This window comes from Moschus berezovskii, chromosome 11 (assembly GCF_049115385.1).
Source record: "Moschus berezovskii isolate FMDL1 chromosome 11, NW_MosBer_1.0, whole genome shotgun sequence".
Taxonomy (NCBI): Eukaryota; Metazoa; Chordata; class Mammalia; order Artiodactyla; family Moschidae; genus Moschus; species Moschus berezovskii.
The window spans coordinates 35,282,459-35,310,339 of NC_142470.1; the positions used below are offsets into that span (position 1 = coordinate 35,282,459).

Consider the following 27,881-nt stretch of genomic DNA (forward strand, 5'->3'; position numbering starts at 1 on the left):
CTATAATAGAATAAAATATAATCAGTTCCGACATTCATTTATAATAAACCCTGGCCGTTTCCTTAGATAAACATGATTGAGGATGCCCGGATACTCTCTCAGTCTCACACCCACAGCCCCTGACTTCTGAGTATCTGCAGCTGGGAATATGAGTCTCCAAATTTTACAGACTTCCCAGGCGATATCTTTGAGAAACCATGTAAACATTAAAGTCTCTTCAAAACTCCGAGTTATGAGAAAGTACTTCGTATCTCAGTCAGACTAGAGAGGTCAGTAACTCCGGAGGTAACTAGCTTATGTGGAGCCTTTTATAATTTCTTTTACATTGTGTGATCCTTTAAAGACACAAGTCAGGGTGTATCACTCCTCTGCCCAGAACTTTCATATCCCTCTCTTTTTCTCTCACAGTAAAAGCCACCGTCTTTCCAGGGCTATGAAAGAGCTCAGCGTGATTCCCGTCACCACCGTCCTCCATCCATCGTTCCTGCCCTCTCTTCATCTCCTGCTTTCCTGTCTAAAAATAATCGTCTCAGCCACACTAGCGCCTCGCTGTGCTGCAGACACACCAGACATGCCCCTGCCCTTTCCTGTCATCTGGCTTGTTCCCCCTAGATAATCACAAAGCTAATGCCCTTCCTCCTTAAAGATTTTACTCATATGTGACTTTCTTAGAAATGCCTGTATTAACACCCCCAATTTTTTTAAACAACTTTTTTTGAGGTATTATTTTGATATCATATATCCACCCATTTTAAGTGTAAAGCAAGTTGAACAACTACCATCAATCCAGTTTTCGAATGGTTCCATCATCCCAGTGATATCCCTCAATGCCCATTTATAGTTAATTCTATTCCCACCCCCAGTTTTGGGCAACCACTAATCTAGTTTCTGTCTATATAGATTTTCTTTTCTGAATATTTCATGTACTTGCATAACTTGGGAAATACTGTGGGTTTGGTTTCAGACCACTGCAAATAAGTAAATATCAAAATAAAGTGAGTTACATGAAATTTTTGGTTTCCCAATACACATATGAGTTACATTTGCACTACACCGTAGCCTATTAAATGTGCACTAGCATCATGTCTATAAAAAACTTTTGATATATTCTGCTTAAGTCCAGCGTACACACAGGGGAGGCATTACATAAGAGTGAATGCCACCAGAGATCATTGGGAGCGTACCACACTAAATTATGTTTGTTGCTTGTCTCCCCCCAAAGGAACGTAAAATTCCACGAAAGCAGAGATGTTTGTTCACTGGAAATATCGTGAATACTTAGAACAGTGTCTGGCGTATTGTTTACATTCCATAAACATTTGTTGGGTGAATGAATGAATGAGTAAACTCTAGTTTATCTAAGCACAGAGTAGGTTCCCTTCTCTGTGTTAAGCCTTTCAGAGTTCTCTCAGTCTTTCTTCTCTTAGGTTAAACATATCTCTCTCTTTTTGCTCTTCAGCTCTTTCTCAAAGGACGTGTTTTCCAAGGTCTTACATGTGATTAATGCCTTTGAATCAGTAGGACTAAAATTTATCCTTGTTATAAATCATCTTGTTTGTTCAGTTCAAGGTTGTTTTTTTGTTGTTGTTATTTTGTAAATTTATTTTGTTTATTTTATTGTGGTAAAAGACACGTAAAATTAAATTTGCCATCTTAAGCATTTGTCAGGATCCAGTGCAGTAGTGTCAAGTTTGTTCACATTGTTGTGCAGTCACTCTCTAGAGCTTTTCCATCTTGTAAAACTGAAACTCTGGACCAGTTTAAACACTAACTCCATTTCCCTACAGCCCTTGGCAGCTACCTTTCTACTTCCTGTCTGATTTTTGACTCCTTTAGACACCTCATATAAATGGAATCATCTAGCATTTGTCTTTTTGTGATTGGCTTATTTTGCTTAGCATACTGTCTTTGAGGTTCATCGATGTTGCAGCACGTGACAGGATTTCTCTCCTTCTTAAGACTGCTTGGTATTCCAGTGTACACATAATGCCACATTTTGTGTGAATAATGCTGACTACACCTGAGTATGTATAAAGATACTCCTTTGAATTCTTTTGAATACATCCCCCAGAGTAGGATTGCTGGATCATATTGCTAATTCTGTTTTTAATTTTTTTTTTTTTGAGAAATCTCTGTACTGTTTTCCATAGTGGCTGCACCATTTTATATTTCTACAAGTAGTGCAGAGTTCAAGATTTTAAACTATTATTTTGAAACTTTATTCATATGGATAGTAAGGAAAACTTTACTGAACTTAGTTTATCCTCTAATCCAAGCATTTCTCTTATTAAACAATCAACTTAGTTGTCCTTTCAAAAGAGTTGTTAGGTTAATTTGGCATGACTTCTTGATGAACCTGTTTGTGTTGTCTTTAGTACTCATAGATTCCTTTAAAGACAGGAATCACTGTCAAACTAATTGGTCTTTAGTTTTTAGGATTTTCCTTCCTACCTAATTCCCCCTTTTAATATTAATGCTGACTTTAAATTTATCTAGTTTTACAGTGCCATTTCTGATCTAAGAATGTTTGAAATTATGTTCATTGGCCCAGCTAATACTTGAGTTGTAGTTCTTCTGAGTGTAGGAGTATAGTTAGATAGTTTGAATTTATAGTATATTTAAAACTTTGAATTTAATGTTACTGACTGTCCATTCTTTACTTATAAAACCTGCTACTGCTATGTTTCAGTTCAGTTCAGTCGCTCAGTCGTGTCCGACTCTCCGCGACCCCATGAATCACAGCACGCCAGGCCTCCCTGTCCATCACCAACTCCCGGAGTACACTCAAACCCGTGTCCACAGAGTCGGTGATGCCATCCAGCCATCTCATTCTCTGTCGTCCCCTTCTCCTCCCATCCCCAAGCTTTCCCAGCATCAGAGTCTTTTCCAGTGAGTCAACTCGTCGCATGAGGTGGCCAAAGTATTGCAGTTTCAGCTTTAGCATCAGTCCTTCCAATGAACACCCAGGATTGATCTCCTTTAGAATGGACTGGTTGGATCTCCTTGCAGTATAAGGGACTTTCAAGAGTCTTTTCCAACACCACAGTTCAAAAGCATCAGTTCTTCAGTGATCAGCTTTCTTCACAGTCCAACTCTCACATCCATACATGACCACGGGAAAAACCATAGCCTTGACTAGACGGACCTTGGTTGGCAAAGTAATTACCCCCAGTTTATTTTCATATGCTGTTGAGTAGTTTGTAGGCATCATGGCAATGATTATGGACTGAGGGGAAGTAAAGAAACTGAGAACCCCGTAACAGGAGAAGGTGGACAATTGGAGGTTAAGCTTACAGCAAACCAACCCAAGGAGGAGATCAATGGAAGTGGGAGCTGAGACACTGGAAGTGAAAATATAGGTATATGAGTTAGTTCCTGGTCCAGAAACAGAACATAAAGGTGAGTCTTGCAGAGTGAAACACATTGGAGCTTGATATGCTGCTTCAGGAATATGTTAAAGGACAACTTGCTACTGGAATTCAAATACACCCCAAGAATTTGGTTGACAAACATGGGACCCTAGCAGAAAGAAAGGAGTTTGATTTTGAGGTGAGATCTTTTGAATCAGAGGCTGTATTAGTTTCCTACTGCTGCTGTAACAAATTGCTACAACCTTGGTAGCTTAAAACAGCACAGATATATTACCTTATAGTTCTGGTGGTCAGAGGTCTGAGGTGGGGCTCCCTGGGCTAAAATCAAGTTGTTGGCCAGGCTGCACTCCTTCTGGGGGCTCTGTTTCAGGGCTGAAGAAACCAAGGAAATGGGCAGATATGCTTCAGAGGTATTATCTTTGAGAAATGGAGAAGCAGAAAGATCCTCAGGGCTGTAGAAAGTAAAAACATTCTGGATAATTTTTAAAAGAAATTGCATTCAGGTCTTTAAGTGGATGATTTGCAGGCATTTCAGTAAGAATGCAATAGTCAGTTGGAAGAATAGTTAGGTAACTAAGAAATAGCTATGGCAAACTTATGTTATCTTTTTAAGGAAGGTGAATATTATTAGATTGTCTCATTTTCAATAAAGCATTCAGTCATTCTCTCTTAGTATTCTGCTGTGTGCTCCTTTCTTAGTTGTCTGAGTCTCTGGAAGATACATCTAAGAGACTGGATGTAAGTCTAGTTTGCCATCAGATGTCTTGTGAAATGTCACAGAGCTGCTCCTTTGATCCTATTTTGTTCATTCTTTCATTAGGTAATTGAAAGACTTGCTTTTCAGTTTTTCTTATAACACAGAGCTTGGAAAGATAATTATTTTGAAAGACTACAGAATCAGTATTTTGAATTATGTTTATATGCTCTGGAATGCTGCGCCATATCCGTAAGCAATAATTCAACAGGGCTAAGCCAGTATGCAACTGATGTAGAAAGTCTACTATGCTGTTAATGGTTGGAGTAAAAAAAAGCAGTCCTGGCTTTTGCTCTTGAAGGTGTTAAAATCCAGTTAAGAAGACTCAACACGTATTTGTAAAAAATGAAATAGCAACGCTAAATAGATTGCCTCAAATGGAATGGACAGCCTGTATATGAATTCAGAAGAAGACCCAATCACTGAGAAATGAAGTAACTATGGAGCCTTCACTGGTGAACCGGAATGGACGTAGGCCCTAAAGGAAGGTGGAGATAGGGAGCACAATAGGTAGAGGAGGTCAGTGGGTTATATGGTTGCAGAAAAACTTAAGAGGGAAATTCCCCAGCGTTCAGTGATTAGGACTTCCACTGCAGGGGGCCCAGGTTCTCTCTCTGGTTGGGGAACTAAGATCCTGCCAGCCATGTGGTGCAGCCCCCAAAAAGAAAGAAAAATTTATAGGCATAGCATATGTGGGAGGCAAGAATTATAAGTATTCATATGACTGGTTTATGGATCAGTAAATCACATCTATTATGTCTTATTGTAGCAAGAAAACATTTTAATATGAAATAAATTGATACAGGAAATAAAATATGAAAACTAATATATTCTTTTAATACAACAGAGTAAGAATAAATATGTTCTTCCTGGGCTAAATGTGAATCCATGTATTGTGGTTCTCCTGATCCTACTAGTCCACCTGATAAATATTTTCTATAAGGAATCTAAGACCGTGCATGATGATTGAAGACCTTTGGATTACAACATCCTGTGTTCATTTGAGAGGATGGTGGCTTTCTATTCCCCTTTCTGTTTCCACCTTTGCCATTACTGAAGTTTTCTTTCTAGAACTCATGTTTACATTCTTAAACTTCCATTGCTGTTCTAAAAGTACAAGGCTCTTAAAATTCTGAGATGCCTCTTCCGTTTCACCATCAGTTGGCAAAAGGAAAAATTTAAAAGCCATGTAGAAGAGAGAGTGAAGGTTCTCGTCTCCTGTCAGCCTTCTGAACAAGCATGTTAATTTGAAATACAGTGCTTCTCCATGTCGCTGCAGACACTCTTCTTTTTTCTCCTCAGTTTCCAGTTAGAGGATTTCAGCAAGTGCACATTTGAAAGTAAACACTAAAATTAAAAAATAAATCAGCACAAACTCTCTATTAATTCTTTGCCATGGTCTTTTTAATGAAGCCTTCTCTCTTATTTTGTCCATCTCCTTTAATGAGTAGAGATTTGAACACTGTTTTCTTAGTCTGTGCTGCTTTTATAATTTTTAATAAATGCCAATTTTTTTTAAATGGAGAGAAAACAGATGATACATTGGGATGCAAGTTTACCCGTTCAGAATGAACAATTCTAATGTTCCTGCATGATCAGAGTAATTTTAATAAGATATATTAAATAGTTACAGATTCACAAGAAGTTGCAAAATAGTACAGAGAGGTCTTGTATACCCTTCACCTGGTTTCCCCCAGTGGTTATATTTTATATAACCAAGAAATTGACATTGATACAATGTATGTGTATGCCATTTTATCACATGAGTAATTTCCTGTAACCACCACTGTAGTCAAGATACAGATTACCACAAAGACCTCCCTCCTGCTATTTGAACAGTTATTTTTAAGATTAGAATTTTAATTTTGATGAATGTCCCAATGTAAGCTATAGATACTAAAATTATATATACTGTTTTGATACAATATATCAACATAAAGGTATATTATAAGTTTTCTCAATGGACAAAATTTAACGTCTCACTTTATACTGTAAATAACTGCTTTCCTGCTTGTGTCAGTAGTATCTAAAGAACCAATATCAGTTAATAGTAACAAAGCACAGTAAGCAAATTTGTAAATTTTTCTTTGGTTTATGTTTTAATTCCCAGAGTTCAAAGTTAGTTTATCATCCCTAATATTTTGATCAAAGGCATTTTTCTTTCCTGCTATGAAAAGAATGTTTTGAGATGTTCTAAAACCACATATTTTCACATATTTTACATATTAAAGATCACCAGTGGTTGATCTGTGAGATAAAACATTTTTTTAGCAACTGATTTTTTCCTTTTGTGGGAATTTTCTTAATAATGATATGATGGAGACTGAAACAATTATCCCCCCTTTTTTGCTGTACCTGGCTACAAATCCCGGTAACATTTTAAGGATTTATGGCTTATAAATTAAAATCTGGCAATGTTTAAAAATACCGTGCAGAGAAGAAAGGAGCCATTTCATGACAGCTCTTCATCTGAATTAATGACATGCTTTTGTCATCCCAAGTTGCTGTGACAGTATGTTTGAAGGGAAGTATATGAGCAGTGTTAAAGGATAAACTGAGACGTACTAAAATTTTTAAGAGTTTATTTGAGCAAACGTTGATGCAAGGTGGTTAGGAGCATTCTACTGCTAAGAGTTATGGGCAAGGGATTTACAGAGAGGGCTTGGAAGAAAAGCAAGGCAGTTGTTTGGCTAGAGCTTGAAGTGGTTGCATTATTTGGGAAAGACTAGCTGGCTGTTTGTGACTGGCTATTCTTAATCTTAAGACATTTACAGGAACTGATTCTGGCTTAGGTTTTCATTTGCTTAAGTTGGCTACCAAGGCATTAGAGTCATCTCATCCTTATGGTCTCCTTGTTTGATTAATTTTATAACAGGGTGGTTCGAGTGTAAGCTCCTTTAGGGCAGAGGCTTCAAGTATATGTGAACAGTGAACTTTCATATGTTCAAGCTGGATTTAGAAAAGGTAGAAGAACAAGAGCTCAAATTGCCAACTACATTGGATCATAGAAAAAGCAAGAGAATTCCAGAAAAACATCTTACTTCTGCTTCATTGACTATGCTATAGCCTTTGACTCTGTGGATCACAACACACTGTGTCATATACTAGTCATATAACACACATGTGGCTACTGAGCCCTTGAAATGTGGCTGGTCTGAACTGAGATGTATGCAAATGTGAAATACATAGCAGAGTTCAGGAAACTGGCACAGAAAGTGGTCTCATTAATAATTTTTCATGTTTCTTATATGCAGAAATGATATACTGGATATACTGGGGTATATTGAAATTAATTTCACCTTTTTTTTTTCTTTTACCTTTTAAAATATGGCTATTCAGTTCAGTTCAGTCTCTCAGTCGTGTCCTACTCTTTGTGACCCCATGAATAGCAGCATGCCAGGCCTCCCTGTCTATCACCAACTCCCGGAGTTCACTCAAACTCATGTCCATCGAGTTGGTGATGCCATCCAGCCATCTCATCCTCTGTCGTCACCTTCTCCTCCCGCCCCCAATCCTTCCCAGCATCAGGGTCTTTTCCAATGAGTCAACTCTTCACATGAAGTGGCCAAAGTATTGGAGTTTTAGCTTTAGCATCAGTCCTTGCAATGAACACCCAGGACTGATCTCCTTTAGGATGGACTGGTTGGATCTTCTTGCAGTCCAAGGGACTCTCAAGAGTCTTCTTTAACACCATAGAAAATGTTCAGTCAGTTCAGTTCAGTTCAGTTCAGTTCAGTCGCTCAGTCGTGTCCGACTCTCCGCGACCCCATGAATCACAGCACGCCAGGCCTCCCTGTCCATCACCAACTCCCGGAGTACACTCAAACTCATGTCCACAGAGTCGGTGATGCCATCCAGCCATCTCATTCTCCGTCGTCCCCTTCTCCTCCCGCCCCCAACCTTTCCCAGCATCAGAGTCTTTTCCAGTGAGTCAACTCGTCGCATGAGGTGGCCAAAGTATTGCAGTTTCAGCTTTAGCATCAGTCCCTCCAATGAACATCCAGGATTGATCTCCTTTAGAATGGACTGGTTGGATCTCCTTGCAGTATAAGGGACTCTCAAGAGTCTTCTCCAACACCACAGTTCAAAAGCATCGATTCTTCGGCGATCAGCCTTCTTCACAGTCCAACTCTCACAACCATACATGACCACGGGAAAAACCATTGCCTTGACTAGACGGACTTTGGTTGGCAAAGTAATGTCTCTGCTTTTTAATATACTATCAAGGTTGGTCATAACTTTCCTTCCAAGGAGCAAGCGTCTTTTAATTTCATGGCTGCAATCAGCATCTGCAGTGATTTTGGAGCCCAAAAAAACAAAGTCTGACACTGTTTCCACTGTTTTTCCATCTATTTCCCATGAAGTGATGGGACCAGATGCCATGATCTTCGTTTTCTGAATGTTGAGCTTCAAACCAACCTTTTCACTCTCCTCTTTCACTTTCATCAAGAGGCTTTTGAGTTCCTCTTCACTTTCTGCCATAAGGGTAGTGTCATCTGCATATCTGAGGTTATTGATATTTCTCCCAGCAATCTTGACTCCAGCTTGTGCTTCTTCCAGCCCAGCGTTCCTCATGATGTACTCTGCATATAAGTTAAATAAGCAAGGTGACAATATACAACCTTGACGTACACCTTTTCCTATTTGGAACCAGTCTGTTGTTCCATGTCCAGTTCTAACTGTTGCTTCCTGACCTGCATACAGGTTTCTCAAGAGGCAGGTCAGGTGGTCTGGGATTCCCATCTCTTTCAGAATGTTCCACAGTTTATTGTGATCCACACAGTCAAAGGCTTTGGCATAGTCAATGAAGCAGAAATAGATGTTTTTCTGAAACTCTCTTGCTTTCTCCATGATCCAGCGGATGTTGGCAATTTGATCTCTGGTGCCTCTGCCTTTTCTAAAACCTGCTTGAACATCTGGGAGTTCACGGTTTAATAAAGTCAAATTGCATAGAAGGATCAGAATAGTGGAGGGTCTGGAAGAGGGTGACCCTTTCACTGCTGGCCACGATGATGGAGTAGATATTCTGGTGACACCATTCTGCCAGACGGAGCAGGGGATACAGGGGGCTTCTCATCATCTCTGTTTAATTTATGCCACTTGGGAGTTAAACTCTGATGGCATTTCACCTGTGGCAGGGATAAACTTGTGGTTGCTCCTTTGGAAAAATGTGTAGCATGGTAGTGAAATCTATGAGTCACTTCTTATAACTGTCCAGGTTTGTTTGTTTTTGTTTTTAACTGCATGAGACTATTAGGAGTTGAACATTATTTAAAACAATAGAACCAATGACCGGACCTCTCACATTTTTATTGTTTGTGTAATGGAATTTGTTATATTGGATTTTGACCTGTATGTCACTAAGAGTACTTAGCATCTTGTCACAACAGTTTATTTCTCAGGTTTTTACTTTATTCTCTTAAAGTAGTTGTGTGTGTGTATGGGTGTGTATGTTTGGGCCTAAATTGCTTTATATCTCAAGATGTTTAAAGTGAATATGAAAAGTTTTTCAATCTTACTGATCTTTAAAAGGACCTTTATTATTATTATTATTTTTAACATAACTATCAGTAGAAAATTCCAACTTTCCTTTAGCAGCAGGGCCCATCAAGTAGAAAAAACCTGGTTTTACGGAAACATATGAAGCACAGAGGAAATCCTTTGCCTGCACCTCACAGAGCAACGTGTGAGGAAGGACTGGAATTGTGTCACATCACTTGTATCTGTGAGGCCCCTTGTTGGTTCTGAAGTCTTGGGTGCTTTGCCACATTTTTGGTGGTACTTAGCTGTTGGGGGCACCCCTTGTACAATTTCCTCAGCGTGAGGAGAACGTATGAGTATCTTCAAATGACTCAATGAGTCCAGTTTTTAAAGGCTTCTCTCTACATTAAAAGGATAAAGATGAAGAATCTCGTATTTGAAGTGTTCCATAAGACAGGCCCTCAGATTTTTTTTGGGCTTTGGGGAAATGTATGTATAACTGTACCCTACCTCTCCCAAAGAGTTGCCTGGTTTTCAATTCTTTTCAATGAATTTGTGGTAACAGTAACTTTTTCATTGTAAAAACTGTGGAAATAGTGTTGATTAGATCAGGAGGCACCTGAGCCAAGCAGAGTTCTTGCCTAGGAGTTTGGAGTTACAGTTGTGAGAGTAAGATTGGTCTTGTTAGGAGTAGCTGGTCTGTAACATGTATATCTGGGACCATTTTTCCCCTCAAATTATCTAGTCAAAAGAATCAGAAACTGGTAAATAGAGAGAGAGTAAGATGAAGCACAGAGAGAGCAGAGATAAGAGACAGAAAGTCCTGGGGGCATTCGAGTTCTTTGAACTGAGGCTGGGCTGATTTTAAAATATTAGATTCCCTGAGATACTGCATATCTTTAAAATAAACTTTTATTTTCTCAATTTAGTTTGAATTAGAATTTTCTCACCTGAAACTAAGAGTCCTAACTTAGTTACCTCCAATGCATTCTGTAAATATCTCCCTCCAAGCATCCCTTTGTAATATTTTGTCTGTCTGTCAAGATAGACTTTAAGCTCTGTGAATACAGAGACTGTATTTTGTTGATCTTAACATCTCTATTATCCAGTCTGGGACTTGGCATGGTGGGTGCTCAATAAATGCTTGTTGAATACATGAATGAGTGCATGATTATGAGCATCTCATTATACACACTTGTAGTTTTATTTTTCAAATCTCTTAAATTTTTTTGAGTGGGTAATATATTCTAGTGTTCAGAAATCAAAATGTGTATAGTAAAAAGTCTCCTTCCCATCATTGTCTTGTATCCACCCAAATTAAACCCCTTCCTTTCTTTCTACTACCCCAAAAAGCGCTGGTGTAGCTTTTATCTAGTGTAGTTTTTCAGGGTTTCTTTATGCACATATAAGCAAATACAAATACACACATATACATATGCTGCTGCTAAGTCACTTCAGTCGTGTCCAACTCTGTGTGACCCCATAGATGGCAGCCCACCAGGCTCCCCTGTCCCTGGGATTCTCCAGGCAAGAACACTGGAGTGGGTTGCCATTTCCTTCTCCAATGTGTGAAAGTGAAGTCGCTCAGTTGTGTCCGACCCTTAGAGACCCCACGGACTGCAGCCTACCAGGCTCCTCCATCCATGGGATTTTCTAGGCATTAGTACTGGAGTGGCTTGCCATTGCCTTCTCGAACATATACATATAGACATACATATATGTTTGTGTGCGTGCTGAGATGCTTCAGTCATGTCTGACTCTGTGCGACCCTATGGACTAGCCTGCCAGGCTCCTCTGTCCGTGGGATTCTCCAGGCAGGAATATTGGAGTGGGTTTCTTTGCCTTCCTCCAGGGGATTTTCCCAACCCAGGGATCAAACTTGCATCTCACCTGTCTCCTGCATTGGCAGATGGGCTGTTTACCACTAGTGCCACCTGGGAAGCCCCTGTATGCATAGATATTCCCCCTTTTTATGCAAATGGTAACATATAGTATATACTCTGTTTTGCAGCTTAATTCTGACTTTATATAGCTCAGATCTTTTTTCCATATAAGCATTCCTTTAAAAATGTATATTATTACACTGAATAATTGAACTGTAATTTATTTAATATGAATTTTATTGTTGGGCATTAAAGTTGTTTTAAATCTTTCACTGTTACAAATAACACTGTGGTAAATAATCTTGTACATCTGACTTTGACTGTGTTCTCGTATGTCTGTAAGATAAATAACTAGAAATGGAATTGCTGGATTAAAGATTATATGTGTTTATAATTTTATCACCAGAATGCCTTCAGAATGTTTATAATAATTTATTAACCCAGCAGCAACATATGAGAGTGGTTGTTTCTCCACAGCATTGCCAGTCGTAAATTAAACATATTTGCAGATTTCTGTCATGTTCCGCTTTGCATAATGGCCAGGTAGCTCCTGTTAGACTAACCCATCCACAGATATAAAGCCATGTGCCTTAAGGCACTGGAGAGTGATGAAAAGCAGGCAGATATTAGATGGGAGGTTGATACTTAGAAGGGAAAGCAGAGCTTATGGGATAAAATCTAAACGTCTAATATGTGTGAAAGAAAGCAGGAAAATAAGTTGATTAAATAATGCCCAGATATTTTCAAATAGAATGGAAGACATGCATGTACAGATCTAAGAATCTCAACACACCCCTACCAAGACAAATGCAGGGAAAAAACAAGGCACGTCAGAGTCAAAATACTGAAAACCAGACATAAAGAGAAAATCTTAAACCACCACAGGAAAGAACACTTTCCATATAGGTGAAAGTTATTTGTGTCACCACTAACTTTTCATCAAAAACAGTGGAGGTCAGAAGACAGTGCAGTGCTATCTTTAAAGTGCTGATAGATTTCTCCCAGTCTGGTGAAAAATGATACTCAATGTAGTTTTAATTTGTATTTCTTTTGATATGAATGAGGTTAAGCATTTTTTCATATGCTTATGAGTCTCTTGTATTTCTTTTCTGTTTATTCTTTCTTTTTGTTCTCTTGGGTTTTTAATCTCTTCATTAAGAGCATTGGTGTTTGTGATGGAGTTGCAAATATACTTTCCTCAGTTTGCCAGTTGTCTTTTAACTTTGCTGATGGTGGTCTTTATCATCCAAACAATTTTTATGATCAGGTAGTCAAGTTTGTCTATCTTTTCTTTAGTGGCTTTTGAATTATAAAGTAATTCCCTGCTACCAGGTTTTATAAAGACATTTGTCATTGTTTTCTTCTATATGGTTTCAGTTTTTACACTGAAATCCTTAGTCCACTTGGAGTTTTTCCTTATATGTGATGTGAAATATGGGTCTAAGTCTTATTTATTTCTAGATGGCTACCCAGTTGTCCCACATTATCAACCAGGCACTAAATCTGGACTGATTTCCTGTTTCATTAGTATGTCTGCTGATGTAACAGCAGACTATTCCTGCTGTAATTACTGTGTTTTTATATGATGCTTGCTGTTTGGTATAGCTAACTCCTTTCATTGCTTTTCTTCTTCACAGTTTTCCTGGCTGGTATTTTGTCTTTTCTTCAGAATAGAAGACATTTATCAGTTCCTAGCTGGTATTGTTTATTTTTCCACATGGTCTTTTGACTCAGCTTTTTAAAGTTCCCTCAAGTAATGAGCCCAGAGCCTAGACCAGGGCTTCAGGCCAGATCTTCCTGAATATGCTCTCAGAGCACTCTGCCCTTTTATGGATATTATTTTTTGAAGGTTTTAATTTATAGGAGTATTATTTTATTTTGGATTACTGACTGACTCGCTCACTAGAGTATAAGCTCCAGGAGGGCAGGGATCATGTTTCTTTTTCTCACTGTATTTGCAGTGCCTCATATAAGGCCTGGCCCATGTGAGGCTCTTAATCCATAGTATGAATCAGTGAATAGCTTTTGAAACTTGAGGTTGAGTTTTGACTCTCTATTACACTCTCAATGCTTTCAGGCAGGTTTCTTGACTGTTCTAAACCTCAGTTTTCTCATTTCTAAAGTAGATGTAAATGAATTATACCTACTGAACTGGGCTTTGGGAATAATTAAATGATATATCTTAGAAAACATTTTTGTAAAGTGTGAGATGTTCTAATTAGACTAACTTTGGCTTTCCTTCTCACCTGTGGTAGATAATTATGCATTTAACAAGGAACAATCTCTAGATTTAGGCTGTTGGTTCTGAGTCCATTTGAAGAGTCAAGCTACCAAGCTGTCACCCAGCTGAAGTTAGTCACTCTTGAGTATTTCTTAGCTTTTAGCCACCCGAGCATTAAGACAGTCAATTTCAGATAACAGCTTGTTTGTTGACATCAGACTGTCTCTGAGAAAGGAAGTACAATTTTGCTTTGCAGAGCAACCTTGTTTTGGAATCCATTCTGCACAAGATGTCTACCTGCCACTTCTGAAAGGAAAAGAAAACTACGACACAGCTGCTGTTACCAGAAGAAAAGCTTAGACCTAATAAACTGCCAAAACTCAGCATTGTTAGTTTAAGTTACTTGCCAATGTAACTTGAAGAAAAGGGAGGATGTGCGTATTTATTGCTAATGCTGGGGAAATTGCCATTAAAGCAGTTGGCAGAACGGCTGACATTTTAACGGTCGTAGGTCAGATCATCTTCTGCGTCTATCGAAGAGAAGATTTGACCAAGGATTGACAAAAAGGAAATCAGATGATTCTGTTAACTTGGCTGCATCTAAATGTCTCCTTTTCGGCTTACAGGAAAGATTGCTATGGAAGCAGTCTTTGATGTTGTAACAGGGTGGCTGTAAATTGCTTGAATAACTGTTGGAACTTCAAATATAAAAACATAGGAAGAGTCACTGTCTGAGGTCGAACTTGAGGAGTTTTTACTTGTGTTATGCTCCTCATGTAATGTTTAGGGCTCAAATTTTACATTAAGATATGTTTTCAATCACTATTTACTCAGTTTCCCAAAAAAGGGTTCACTTACAGGTTGCAAGGAAAATCCGTGGCAACTGAAAACTGAATTTTAGAACCTTAGTCTCCAACGTTTCTGACGCTATTAGAAACAAGTGCAAAATTTTCCTTGTTCTCTCAAAGGCAAAGTAAAGAATGTATAGTAGGCTTGAAAGTTAGAGATCATAAAGCACTTTTTATGGTTTCCAAAAAGTTCAAATTCTTTTCACACTCTTAAGCTTTTTTTATTATTAATTTAGTTATGTAAATAAGCCCTTTTCTGATAAACAAATTAATATTAATCCTGAGGTCAACATTTCTTTTATTGTGAATTTAGCTGTATAAATCAGTGTTTTGACACCAAACATAAATTTATATTAGTTCTAGGATCAACATTTTGAGAAGGGATAAAGTAGGGATTGTCTGAGCATTTTAAAAAGAATGTTAGGCAAAAATAGCCAGTAGAATAAAAATACATTGTGCAAGCTAAAATAGGGCAAAAGAGCTAAAATGCAGCCCATGGACTAAAATAACTGGCAGTTCAAATGAGTCCAAGGGCTAAATATGTGAATATCTTCCGATTACCTTATATGTAGAAGAGTGTTTAATTTTTTAAATTGCACATTTCACTTCTTTTATTGTTGTTTTCAGAAATATTATAAGAGCCATTGGGTCTAACAAACTAAAAGCTTGGAGTTTGTTAACTTTAACATTTTAACCTACAGGTTGACATTTTTAGGCTAGTAGGTAGAAATGGCTATTTATTGATTGGTAGGGAGTTTATCTAGTAGGCATTTAATGTTCACTCATTTTATGAGTGATTCTTACACAGCCTACAGGGGTTTAGCAGTGGTGCAACTGGGGAAGTTTCTAGGAGACCTGAGATCAGTGTTAGTGCTTATTTGTGCCAGAGACACTGACCTTGTTGCTGTTTCTTGAACATCCAGGTGGACTCCTGCATCAGGCCTTCTTATGCTTGTTCTCTTTACCTGAGGTATTTCCACCGATGTTTCATATGGTTTACTTCCTCACCTCTTTCACATCTTTGATCAGTTGTTACCTTGTCAGATGCCTCTATGAAGACACTAAATCCCTACCTTCTGAGACTTTTGAGCCAAGCAGAAACGTAATCTGATGAACATTGAAAGGATCTCTTTTCCTATGGTGATGGGAATCAGTTGCACATGAGCAATGGCTGAAGCGTTTAGGTGTGGTTGCAGTCATCCAGGCTGGAGATAACAATGGCTCAGGTCAGATGGCTATGGAGGTGGTGGAATGTGGCTGGACTGAGGATATAAATTGACAGTAGAGTCAGCAGGATTTGCTGCCACTTGGAATGTGGAAGCGAGAGAAACATAAGAGTAAAGGGTGATGCTGAAGTTTTTTGGCTTGAGAGATAGAATGAAATCGCCATTCTCTGAATTGAGGAATGAATATCAAAAGGAAAGTACAAAATCAAGATTTGGGTTTTTGTTGTCATAGCTGGATAAATGAAACTTGAAGTAGAAAAAGACCTGAGATGGAGATAAAATATTTGAGAATCATCCCTGCATAAAATCAGGAACCTGGATGAAGTCTCCTGGTCACCTGGGGCATGTAAAGAAAAGAGATCTTGGGGAGAAGTGCTGGTACACAACAGTGTTAAGAGGTTGGGGAGACCAGAGGGAGGGCCGATGAAATAAAAAGCTCAGAGAGACTGGCTGTTGGAAATCAAGTAGAGAAGTTTCCAGGAAAAGAGTAATCAGCTATGCTGGAATGCTGCTGATAGAACAGCAAGAAGATAAAGACTGAGAAAGGACATTAGATTTGGCAATGGTGTGGTCACTGGTGATCTTCGTGAGCTGTTTTGGGAGAGGGATGTGGTGGCAGGGCTGACTTAAGAGGCTTTTGGAGAGAAAAATAAAAGAGAAAATGTAGACCTCAAATATAGGCTAATCTCTAGAGAAGAACATTTTGTATAGTAGAACAGAGAAATGAGATGGGACCTGAAGAGGGTATGAAGTCAAGAAAGACCTTTCAAATGATGTTTGCACGCTGATGGAAGTGAGTGGGTAAAGAGGAAAAAGTAGAGTTTACAGAAGATGGAAAAGGGGGACCATTGCTGGGAACCTGTATTCTTTGATGAGTCTTCCTCCCTCTGTAGCCCTGTATGTATCACTCAGGGGAGACTTTTCTGTTCTTTTCAAAATCTCACTGGGCTGGATTACCCTTTATGTGTTAGTTGTTTGTCGTGTCCAATTCTGTGACGCCATGGACTGTAGCCTGTCAGACTCCTCTGTCCATGGAATTCTATAGGCAAGAATACTGGAATGGGTTGCCATTTCCTTCTCCAGGGGATCTTCCCCACCCAGGGATGGAACACAGGTCTCCTGCATTGCTGGCAGACTCTTTACCCTCTGAGCCTGCAGAAAAACCCCATATTCCCCTCTTGTAAGTTCCTTTATAATTCTGTTTCTCCCATACATACCCCTTTCAAAGTATAACCTCTTGTACTTATACTTCACAGGGTATGTTAGTCTTCTAGCAGCTTCACAGAACACTAAAACCACACTTTCTAATAATCTGGGACTATAACAGAAGGTAAGAATTTTATTAGACTCTTTCACAAACCTTCTCCTCCCGTCCATCATGACAAGCTGTTTATAGATCCTTAAGTGGCTCTCAACTGTTCTCTTAAGTGTTCGGTTGTGAGTGGCCTGTGCGATTGGAGTTCCATAATGTGTCAAAGATGACTCTGAGGTTTCTGGCTTGAGAGGCCGGAAGAATGGAATTAGCATTTACTGAAAAGAGGAATAAATATCAAAGGAAGAGCATAGCTACTGAGCCCTAAGGAGTAGAATCATTTCTCACCATTGGCATTCCTGGTGGCATGGTGACTTCTGGGACCTCAGCATTGATTCTGGCCATTTGGTTCTCTGTTTTCTGCCTTTTCTGTCATGGGATTAGGCTTGTGGGGTTGAAGAAGTACTCTGTCCTTAGCCAGAGGTTGATATTGGTTAAAAAATGTTGCATGCGGTAAAACAAACAGCACATAACTATGTGGATGGTAGCTATCATTTTTATCTTTTGAGCTCAAGGTTTATATTTCTGTTTGCATTTTCAAGGTTTTAGGTCACAGTTAGGGCCAGGACCTTGAAGCCAGTCACTTGGGTGTTTGTAGAAAGGAGTGGTGACTCTTGTGAAATCTTATGTAAGAGGTGTGCATACATCCTTAAGTGTGTTCATCCACCCATTCATAAAAAATATTTACAAATGCTTGCTATGTTTAAAGATGTGTTAGGGAGTTTGATGGAGAAGGCAATGGCAACCCACTCTAGTACTCTTGCCTGGAAAATCCCATGGACAGAGGAGCCTGGTGGGCTGCAGTCCATGGGGTTGTGAAGAGTCGGACACGACTGAACGACTTCACTTTCACTTTTCACTTTCATGCATTGGAGAAGGAAATGGCAACCCACTCTATTGTTCTTGCCTGGAGAATCCCAGGGACGGGGGAGCCTGGTGGGCTGCAGTCTGTGGGGTCGCACAGAGTCAGACACGACTGAAGTGATTTTGCAGCAGCAGGAAGTTTGAAGTGCTTGTTTTGTCAGGAGGGAAGAGGTAGAGATTCAGGGAACTCTTTAGTGGTCATAATATGTAAAAGGCAGAGACCACTCTTTAGAGTGGTTCTAGCTCATCCTGAGAGTTCTTTGTTCAAACAGCACATCGTAAGAAAACCCATGGTATCATAAGGAAATCCCAAGCTACACTGCAGGCTTGCTGTCAGAGAGGCTGAAAGACCTAGAACCTCACTAGCTCAGCACCCCTCTTTGTTGCCTTCGCAGCAGTTTCTTAGAACTTTGAGGAGTCTGCATAGCATAGGTGGAAAAACCCCTCCTTCTAGACCATGACAGAGTTGTTTTTATGTCATTCCTTAGTCTTTCCCATCATAAAATATACAATAAATTATGATGATTTCCCATTTTAAATTGAGAGGGAAAACTTTTTTCTTTTACATGAGTTTTCTGTTTTAGAAAAAAAAATAGAAGTTTTTATTTAACTTGGTTAAATGTTTTAAATCACAAAACCTCTGTACATCTTTTCTGTAGAGACTAGTTCATAGAACTGCTGAAAAATTTTAGTTGATGATAATGATATTAACAGATCATCAGGAGGTTAGAGTCTTATTTGGGGTACCTGCTTATATACTCCTTTATATATGTGGATAGAAGTTTGACCTTTGTTTTTACTTCCAGATGTAGTATAAAGGATGGTGATTTATGTCAATAGCCCATGGGTTATAAATATTAGTGAAACGGTCTGAATGCTTTAGTAAAATCAGATGAATTGAATGGGCAGGTCTGTGCCTATTGTTTGGATTAAAAAAAAATCACACATTCATGTATTCTTTTCATACTGTTAAAAAACAGAAAGGTAATACTACTGCATTATAATTCTAGTGCACATTTAAAATGCAGATTAAAAATTCCAATTGCATTTTTTAGTAACTAATAATTTAATAATACTTTTGGATCCTCCCCTACTTTTCCAACTTTCTTTTCTTGCTTGATGTTAGGAAACCCAAATTGAAGATGCTACAGTTCAAATAGGTTGAACTTGTGGCCTTGGCTGTAATTGTCACTTCATAATCTATTTTTTATTTTAATCTTATTATTAAACCTTTTTTATTTCTTGCAGACTGGTGAATTTTCAGCTCGTTTCCTTTTGAAGTTGCCAGTGGATTTCAGCAATATTCCCACGTACCTGCTCAAGGTAAAAATGTATGATTATCACTATGAGAATGCAGTTGAGCTTTTTAAGTCACTATTTAACTTTGAATATTTGTATAGTTTGCCAGCATTTTGTTTAGGTGATGAATTCTATTAAAAATTTTATTGCATGAAGATCCAGTGAGTTAGTTACCTAAGAGCTAAAATTGTAGCCCTAAAAATAATTTCAAAATGGACTTTCCTTATAAGATAAAATTAGTATAAACAAATTAAACCTTTGAAAAAAGACTGCCTTTGGTTAATGATCTTTTGGGGATGAAAGACTCTCTTAAAAATTACCTTAATGTTCATTTTGTCTTTAAGTAGGCTTGTATATTAACTATTTTGTGCTACAGGGTATTTCATTTTCTTTATTTATGTTAGCACTTGATCTCAAGCATCTTCAAAGTTGGACTGCCCTGGAGAGATCCAGAACTGAATTAGGCCAGTGTATATGGTACTTTAAAATACAGTGAGGGCAGGGGATGGCTTGGGAGCCGCTGCTTTGGGAAGGGGTCTGCAAAATGCTTTGTAGAGGAGAGGTGGAACCCAAATCCACCCCAGGCTGTGATTGTTGTTGTTTAGCTCAGTCCTGTCCAACTCTTTGCGACCCCATGAACTGTAGCCCACCAGAGTATTCTGTTATTGGGATTCTCCAGGCAAGAATACTGGGCTGGGTTGCCATTTCTTTCTCCAGAGGATCTTCCCAACCCACGTTATCGAACTTGGGTCTCCTGCATTGGCAGGTGGATTCTTTACCACTGAGCCACCAGGGAAGTCAGGTGAAAGAAACTAAATAGACCAGTAAACTGGCAAGTTCTGAACAGGAACCCTTGAGACAGGGGCATAAGTTTATCATGGATGTGGTTTTGGGTATGGCCTCAGCCATATTTAGCCTGTGGTGATATAGCTTTGCTGTAATGTAAGAAAAATTTCTGCCTTCCAAATTTGATGTTATTCAGAGAGTTAATCGTATTTATTACAGTCTAGAGAGAAGACAAAATCCTCATGCAAATATTCCTGTGTATTATTGTAGTCATAAAAACATGAGATTATTCTTGATAGTGATTAGAATTAAAGTATAGTCTGATAGAATATAAACGATAGACCATAGGAAAGGTTAGGACTTTTTTTTTTTAGCATTCTACCCATGGAATTTATTAGGTTTTTTTCCCCCTAAGTAAAACATGGGATTTTTGTGCCTCATTAAACTTTCATTTTTAATTTCTAGCTGACTGTTTTCCCACTCTGTATCCAAGAGTTGTGAAATCCAAGTGAGAATGAAAGTTAGCAATTTATATTAGTTTCTCAATACTCCTGTTGTGGAAAATATACATATTAGACCTGTAATTACCAAGCATAATTAATTTGGCTTCAACAGTTACTGTGCTGTATTAGAATAACAAAGTCTCCTTGGAGACTCTTACATAACAGACTCACTGACTTCCATATGTCCAGTTAAAACTCTATTTCTGCTCATTTAAAACAAAATTTCATAGTATATGAGAAGATTATTATTCACATATTCACTTTAATCCTTAATTTATAGTTACAGTGTCTTTGTTTTGATATGTTGGACCTTATCAGTTTGAATGGTTATCCTGTTTATTTGAACTTAGCGTTGTTCTTGAAGGTCAAAGGAAAAAAAAAGACACTTCTTGGATCATAATCTATGCAATTTTTTTCCCCTCTTCAAAATCAAATTTCTGTATTTTCTGTTCTAAGAATTCTATCTTTATATTGTTATGCCCTTACTTTCTTTGCCAGTAAGATAGGAAAAAGGTAGAACCTATTTGGCAAAATTGGAAAGTGTTTTTTTTTCCTCTCCCGAAGTACAATGAAGTACTTTTTCTACTCTAAGTAAAACGCCTACCTTGCCACACTAATGTCTTTCTGGATCTTTTAGTTCCTGCAAAGAGAGTAAAACAACAGGACAAAAAATATCAGTGTAGGCAGGTTCATTTTTTCCATACCCTCTCCAGCATTTATTATTTGTAGACTTTTTGACAATGGCCATTCTGATTGTTGTGAGGTGATACCTTATTGTAGTTTTGACTTACATTTCTCTGATAGTTAGCAGTGTTGAGCATCTTGTCATGTACCTGTTGGCCATCTGTATGCATTCTTTGGAGAAATGTCTGTTTAGATCTTCTGCCCCTTCTATTTAGGTCTTTTTTACTTAATTTTTTTATTGAGTTGTATGCGACTGAAGTGACTTAGCAGCAGCAGCATGAGCTATTTGTATGGGTCTTTTTTTTTTTTGATATTGACTTATATGAGCTGTTTGTATATTTTGGATATTAACCCTTTATTGGTTATATCATTTGAAAATATTTTCTCCCATTTAGTCGATTGCCTTTTCATTTTGTCGATGGTTTCCTTTGCTGTACATAAGCTTTTAAGTTGAATTAGGTCCTGTTGATTTGTTTTTCCTTTTGTTTTCTTTGCCTTAGGAGACAGATCCAAAAAATATTGCTGTGATTTATGTCCTATGTTTTCTTGTAGGAGTTTTATGATTTCAGTGCTTACATTTAGGTCTTCATTTTGAGTTTATTTTTGTATATGATGTGAGAAAATGTTCATATTTCATTCTTTTAAAAGTAGCTGTCCAATTTTCCAAGCACAGTTTATTAAAGAGACTGTCTTTCTTCATTGTATATTCTTGCCTCCTTTGTCATAGATTAATTGACCATTATTTCTGGACTTTGTTCTGTTCCATTGATCTATACGTCTGTTTTTGTATCAGTGCCATACTATTTTGATTACTGTAGATTTGTAGTGAAGTCAGGGCATGTGATCCCTCCAGCTTTGTCCCTCTTTCTCAAGATTCTTTTGGCTATTTGGGGTCTTTTGTGTTTTCATACAAATTTTAGAAATCTTTTTTCTAGTTCTGTGGGAAAATGCCATTGATATTTTGATGGGGGTTGTAGTGAATCTGTAGGTTGCCTTGTGTTGTATGATCAAGAATTAATGATATTAATTCTTCCAGTGTATGAACATTTTATATCTTTCAATCTGTTGTGTCATCTTCAATGTCTTTCATCAGTGACTTATAGTTTTCTGAATAAAGGTGTTTTACTTTCTCAGGTAAGTTTATACTGAGTTATCTTATTTTTTTGGATGTGATTATAAATGCAATTGTTTTCTTAATTTCTTTTTCTGGTAGTTCTTTTCTTTGTTAGTGTAGAAATGCAGTGGATTTCTGTATGTGAATTTTGTGTTCTGCATCTTTAGTGAATTCATTGATGAGCTCTAGAATTGATGCTTTTGAACTGTGGTATTGGAGAAGACTCTCGAGAGTCCCTTGTACTGCAAGGAGATCCAACCAGTCCATTCTAAAGGAGATCAATCCTGGGTGTTCATTGGAAGGACTGATGCTACAACTGAAACTGCAATACTTTGGCCACCTCATGCGACGAGTTGACTCACTGGAAAAGAGTCTGATGCTGGGAGCGATTGGGGGTAGGAGGAGACGGGGACGACAGAGAATGAGATGGCTGGATGGCATCACCGACTCTGTGGACATGAGTTTGAGTGAACTCCGGGAGCTGGTGATGGACAGGGAGGCCTGGCGTGCTGTGATTCATGGGGTCGCAGAGAGTCGGACATGACTGAGCGACTGAACTGAACTGAACTGATGAGCTCTAGTAGTCTTTTCCTGGCATTTTTAGGATTTTCTATGTATATTATCATGTCATCTGCAAACAGTGACAATTTTACTTCTTCCCAATTTGGATTCCTTTTATTTCTTTTTGTTTGCTGATTACTATGACTAGGACTTCCAATACTGTGTTGAATAAAGGTGGTAAGAGTGGGATGCTATCATTCTTTTATATAGTAGGGGGAAAGAGGTAATAGCATGATCATTTAAAAAGTGTGTGTATGACAGTCACATTTTGTGACTTGTCATCAAAGACTGAATTTTAGTAAATTTGCATTTTAAAATTCTTCACTCTTCTTACCTTCCCTTAGGAAGAGGGGAGGATTTTGCGTTCTGTGCAGCCAGAAAAAGAGAATTAGGCTGATTAATCTCCTGGGATTTTTTTTTTTTTTTTGAATGAATACTTGCTTTGTCCTTCATTATGCAGAATTGTTTGAAAGTCCATTTAGTTTTACATATTTGCTAGGAAGGAAACTGATAACTTCCCCCAAATAGTTTCTTTTTAAAAATATAGCAAGGTTGTTAGGGTGATATATAATATATTGATTATAGTTGTTTCTCAGAAAGCATAAGATAGCAAATATTAAAAAGCCCCCTGATCCTGGTAAATGAATATAAATTAAATGAATTTTTATTTAGTGAAAATAAATTTTATTCTTATAAAATTTTTTCTCTGAACCACCCATTAGATGATGCTTCAAAGTTTGAAGCTTTTTATTTTATGAAATTTTTTGGATCCAATAAAGTCACACTTAATAAGCAGCTTTTATAAATAAAGACTGCTTTAATTCACTCCTGTGAAATATGGTCTTAAAACAGTTGTCTGGTGCTTGAAAGACCATAAAGTATTCACAGGAAACCCTCATCTTATCTGAAAGGAAATAGTTTCTGTCTAATCAAATAGGAGTAGGCATACTTTTATAAAAGTAGGAATGTGTACCTGGAAAAAAATGCCATAAAAGTAGGGTGCTGTTTATTCCAGTAATAATTCTGATATATCATTGCTAAAACTGAGCCAAATTTGCATTTGAGACTTAATCATGTGGAAAGTAGTGAGATGGTCTAGAAATAGCCAGCAGGATATTTCCCTTTATTCCTTCATTAAGTAGGAGGCAGATGACTGCTTTTAGTTCATTGTCCTTGTCCCACCTCCATTCTGTAGAGAATCAGGGCTTAGAGAGAAGCGTACTCTCGATCAGGGGCTCTAGATGTCTGCACTAGAGGGCATGATAGTAAAATTTTAGGCTTGCAGGCCGTGTGGTCTCCATCAACTACTTAACTCTGCTGTCACAGTGTGAAAGCAGCTATGACAGTATCTAAATGAATGATTATGTCTGGGTCCCAATAAAACTTTATTTACAAAAAACCAGACATTAGATTGGCTTTAGACTGTGGGCAGTTGTTTGCCAGTCCCCTTTCCTAAATTATAGGATGGAAATTGGGAGAAATATTGCTTCACAGTACCATCATAGAAAGATGAGAAAAAAAAAAAGATTTGGTTCACAGAGTTCAAGTTGTTTTTTAATACTGTGGCCTGTTTGTTTTTATTTAACTAGTACCTTGAGCTTGGTTGTAGTCTCCCTCCCTCTTTTCTTCTTTCTCTCTTCCTTTCCTTCCTTATTTTATTCCTTCCTTTATTCCACCTTCTGTCTTACGTTTAAACAGTCTGTTAGCAGCATATAATTACTAAGTTCTCTTCCAAGTCTTAGTTCCCCTAACTATTAAAATGTGGTCAGTCTTTTTCGTATCATATTGGGTTATTGGGAATATCAGTGAGATGATGAAGATGGTAGTACTTAATACACTTCTGAGCTTGGAGTAAGTGCAGAATAGAAATGTTTTTGATTTTATTTAGTCATTAATGTATATTTCAAAGTAGAAGGAAATGGCAACCCACTCCAGTGTTCTTGCCTGGAGAATCCCAGGGACGGGGGAGCCTGGTGGGCTTCCGTCTATGGGGTCACACAGAGTCGGACACGACTGAAGTGACTTAGCAGCAGCAGCAGGAAAAAAGTAAGCACTTCATTGAAATTAAAATAGAGTTATAGTTACTGCGTCTTTTTTCTTCTGTCCTGTTTTCCCCCCATCTAGAATTCAACCCAAATTTTCACTTGCCAAACCCAAATTTTCAGTTGCCCCCAATTTTTGTATATAATTTATGGTAATCTGAACATAGTATTTTTCCCTACAGAAAATGAAGAATAGTCATAGGCAGCTTCTGTGAAATTTCTCCTTTTCGTTTTGTTTTATTGTTTTACTGCTTTCTTTTGCTTTTATTTTTTTATGATATGCTTTTGTGTTTTCCTCTAAATTATAATTTTATAGTGGAGCTGTGTCTCAGATCACTATTAGTTGACCAGTTTTGTTGCCTTGTCCCCATATATCTTGTTAGTTCTTCAAGTAAAGTGTATTCTATTACATACAATGCTTTAGTATCATGAATGAGTTCATACATGATAAATAGTGGAAGTATATCAGTATAAGGCAAAAGTTGCCATGGTTTATAGTTAATAGGTTGACCACCAAATAGCAGCTGAATGAAAGTTCACTAGTACAGATGAATTTAGCAAGCTGTGAAGGGTTCTTGTATGGCACACAATGTCCATTCAGTTTATTCCTTCCACTTGGCTCAGTTTTGCTGTACATTCTGTTTTTAAGTATTTATTGCATAGCTTCTTCCCATCTTTGTGGAAAAGAAACAAACATAAGACAATAAGCCAGAGCTGTTTCTCTCTGGCATCTTTACATTTTGTCCAAAACCTGCTTCTCCGCTGTAACTTCTAATGATGATGTCCCTCTACGCTTTCCTGTAACTCAGCTGTTTCAGGCTTTCTTTGTCACCCCTTTCATTAAGTTATCTTCAGTTTTTTAAAAGTCCTATACTTAGTATAATAATTCTTTGTTTATTACAACTATAGCATGTCATTTTAGGTATATTAGTAGTTTCACTGGATATACTTTGGTTTTTGTTAATGCTGTAGTTACAGAGTTGTACAGGCAACTGTAAGGTAAAGTCTAGACTTGCCATAGTTTTCTCATAAGCCTCTTATTTTTAATGTGTGATTTATTAGAATGCATTTTTTTAAAAGAATGCATTTTTTCACTTTATAGCAGAAGCACTTATATTCAAAAAGCCAGAGATTCTGTTCTTTTGTAGGCTAGGCATCTTTTGTCCTTTCTACTTATATGTCATAAGTTTTTAAATCCTTCTCTATCCTTGTACTTCTCTTCAGTAGGTGTTCCAGATTGCTGGCATCTCTCTTAAACTGTGGTGCCCAGAAATATGCACAAAGCTTCAGATAGGATTGATCAGGGCAATGTTCATTAGAACTCTGATCATCACCATTAATTAGTATTTATTGAGCTTGTGAAGAAAAACTAAACCTCTTTGTTTTACTAATCCTGTTTCATCTGGTTGGTTTTTTTAAGGCAAAGTATAGATTAATCCCTTAATATTCATTCCTTCTTTTTTCCCCAGGTCGTTTATGGGGGAGGTATTGCCACGTATAATTCAGAAAGGAAAGTGTGGATTGAAACCAGATAGTTCAGTGAGGGTAACAAGAATTGTAGGATATGATCATTACAGGTTGAGCTTTTTTTTCAGTGGTGACATTTCCCCTACTCACATCAAAAGTTACTGCCTGGCACTTGACAGGGGTAGTGTCAGTTTATCACTGTCATCTGTTACTGTTAATCTGTTTTCATCAATCAGCGGACTTACAATTCAAATAAAAGTAAAATCTGGTTTGGTGTGTAGGATGATTGGATAGACAATAGTAATGCAAATCATAATAGATTAAGTACCATGAGAGAAGTACAAAGCTCTTAAGTGGATTGGTAAGAGATTACATCTAGGTAGAAAAGACCTTTATAAAGGAGGTGATATTTGAGATGGGCCTAAAAGACTTGTTTTTATAGAGAAAGTATGAGCATGGTTTTAGGTGGCAAGGAAAGAACATTTGGAGAATAGTGGAATAGTTTGGTTTGCTTAAATGACAGAACATGTGTACAGACTAGTGAGAAATAAGAAAGGAAAGGCATTTTAAATATACATAATGATATAGATAGAGTCTTAAATATTCAACCACGGAGTTTAGTGATTGTTTTGAGTAGTACTATGATTGGGATTGTATTCAGGAAGAGAAATCTGCCAGGAAACAGTATATAAAATGGGGAGAAGGAAGAAGGAAATGAGGCTGGTAGGCAGGGTTCAAGGAATGTAGAACTGAATATTAAGGCTCAAGGTGACCATGTTTCAGACTTGATGAAGTTTTCATACATGTAGGTGGTGTGCTTACTCACCGAACTCAATGATCAACCTGAGAAAGTGGAGGAGAGGAAAGGGTATAGTTGGAACCTTCTAGTCAGTGCTATCCAAAGTATATGTTTTTACTTACGAAGAAATAAGTTCAGAATTGATAGTCTTTAGAAGCATTTAAAGCAGTTTGACAGAATAATCATATGTCTGTTGACTGTAATGATAAAAATATTGGGTTTGCGTTTTGATGTTTAAAATTTTTTTCTCTTTATAATAACTAATTTTTAATGTGTTTTATGAAGCCATCAATCTGTGAAGGATTAGAAGAAAAAAAACAGTAACATCTCCTTCATCATAGATATTTTGAGAAGTACTGTTCTGGCTCATACCTTGTCTTCTAGGATCCTGGCTGCCCTTGCCTCACTTATCCTGAGACACAGCAATCTCTTAAGTATCCTTGGGGGTTTTCAGTTTTGTTCTTTTTTTCTAAGCTGGGTGTTGTATTCACTGTTAGACAATGTTCCAGTCTCCTTTTTTTCTTTATAAACACACCACCAGGATTTGGAGTAGGAAAAGGAAACTTCAGCACTTGATTAGGATGGCATCTAATACAGAACTGGTGGAGAGGGATTTTGTTTATTTCTTTTATAAAATATTTTAAAACAAATTTTAACAGCACACTT

At 37.7% G+C, this 27,881-nt stretch overlaps 1 protein-coding gene across 2 annotated transcripts in view; it reads left to right on the forward strand.

Annotated features, from left to right (window-relative positions):
- BABAM2 (BRISC and BRCA1 A complex member 2) overlaps positions 1–27,881 on the forward strand; it is a 413,168-nt gene that overhangs the window by 124,652 nt on the left and 260,635 nt on the right. For both annotated transcript variants that reach the window (XM_055399169.2, XM_055399167.2), the window contains one exon: positions 19,209–19,283. In XM_055399169.2, coding sequence (XP_055255144.1) covers positions 19,209–19,283 — 75 coding nt within the window. The remainder of the gene's footprint in view (positions 1–19,208; positions 19,284–27,881) is intronic.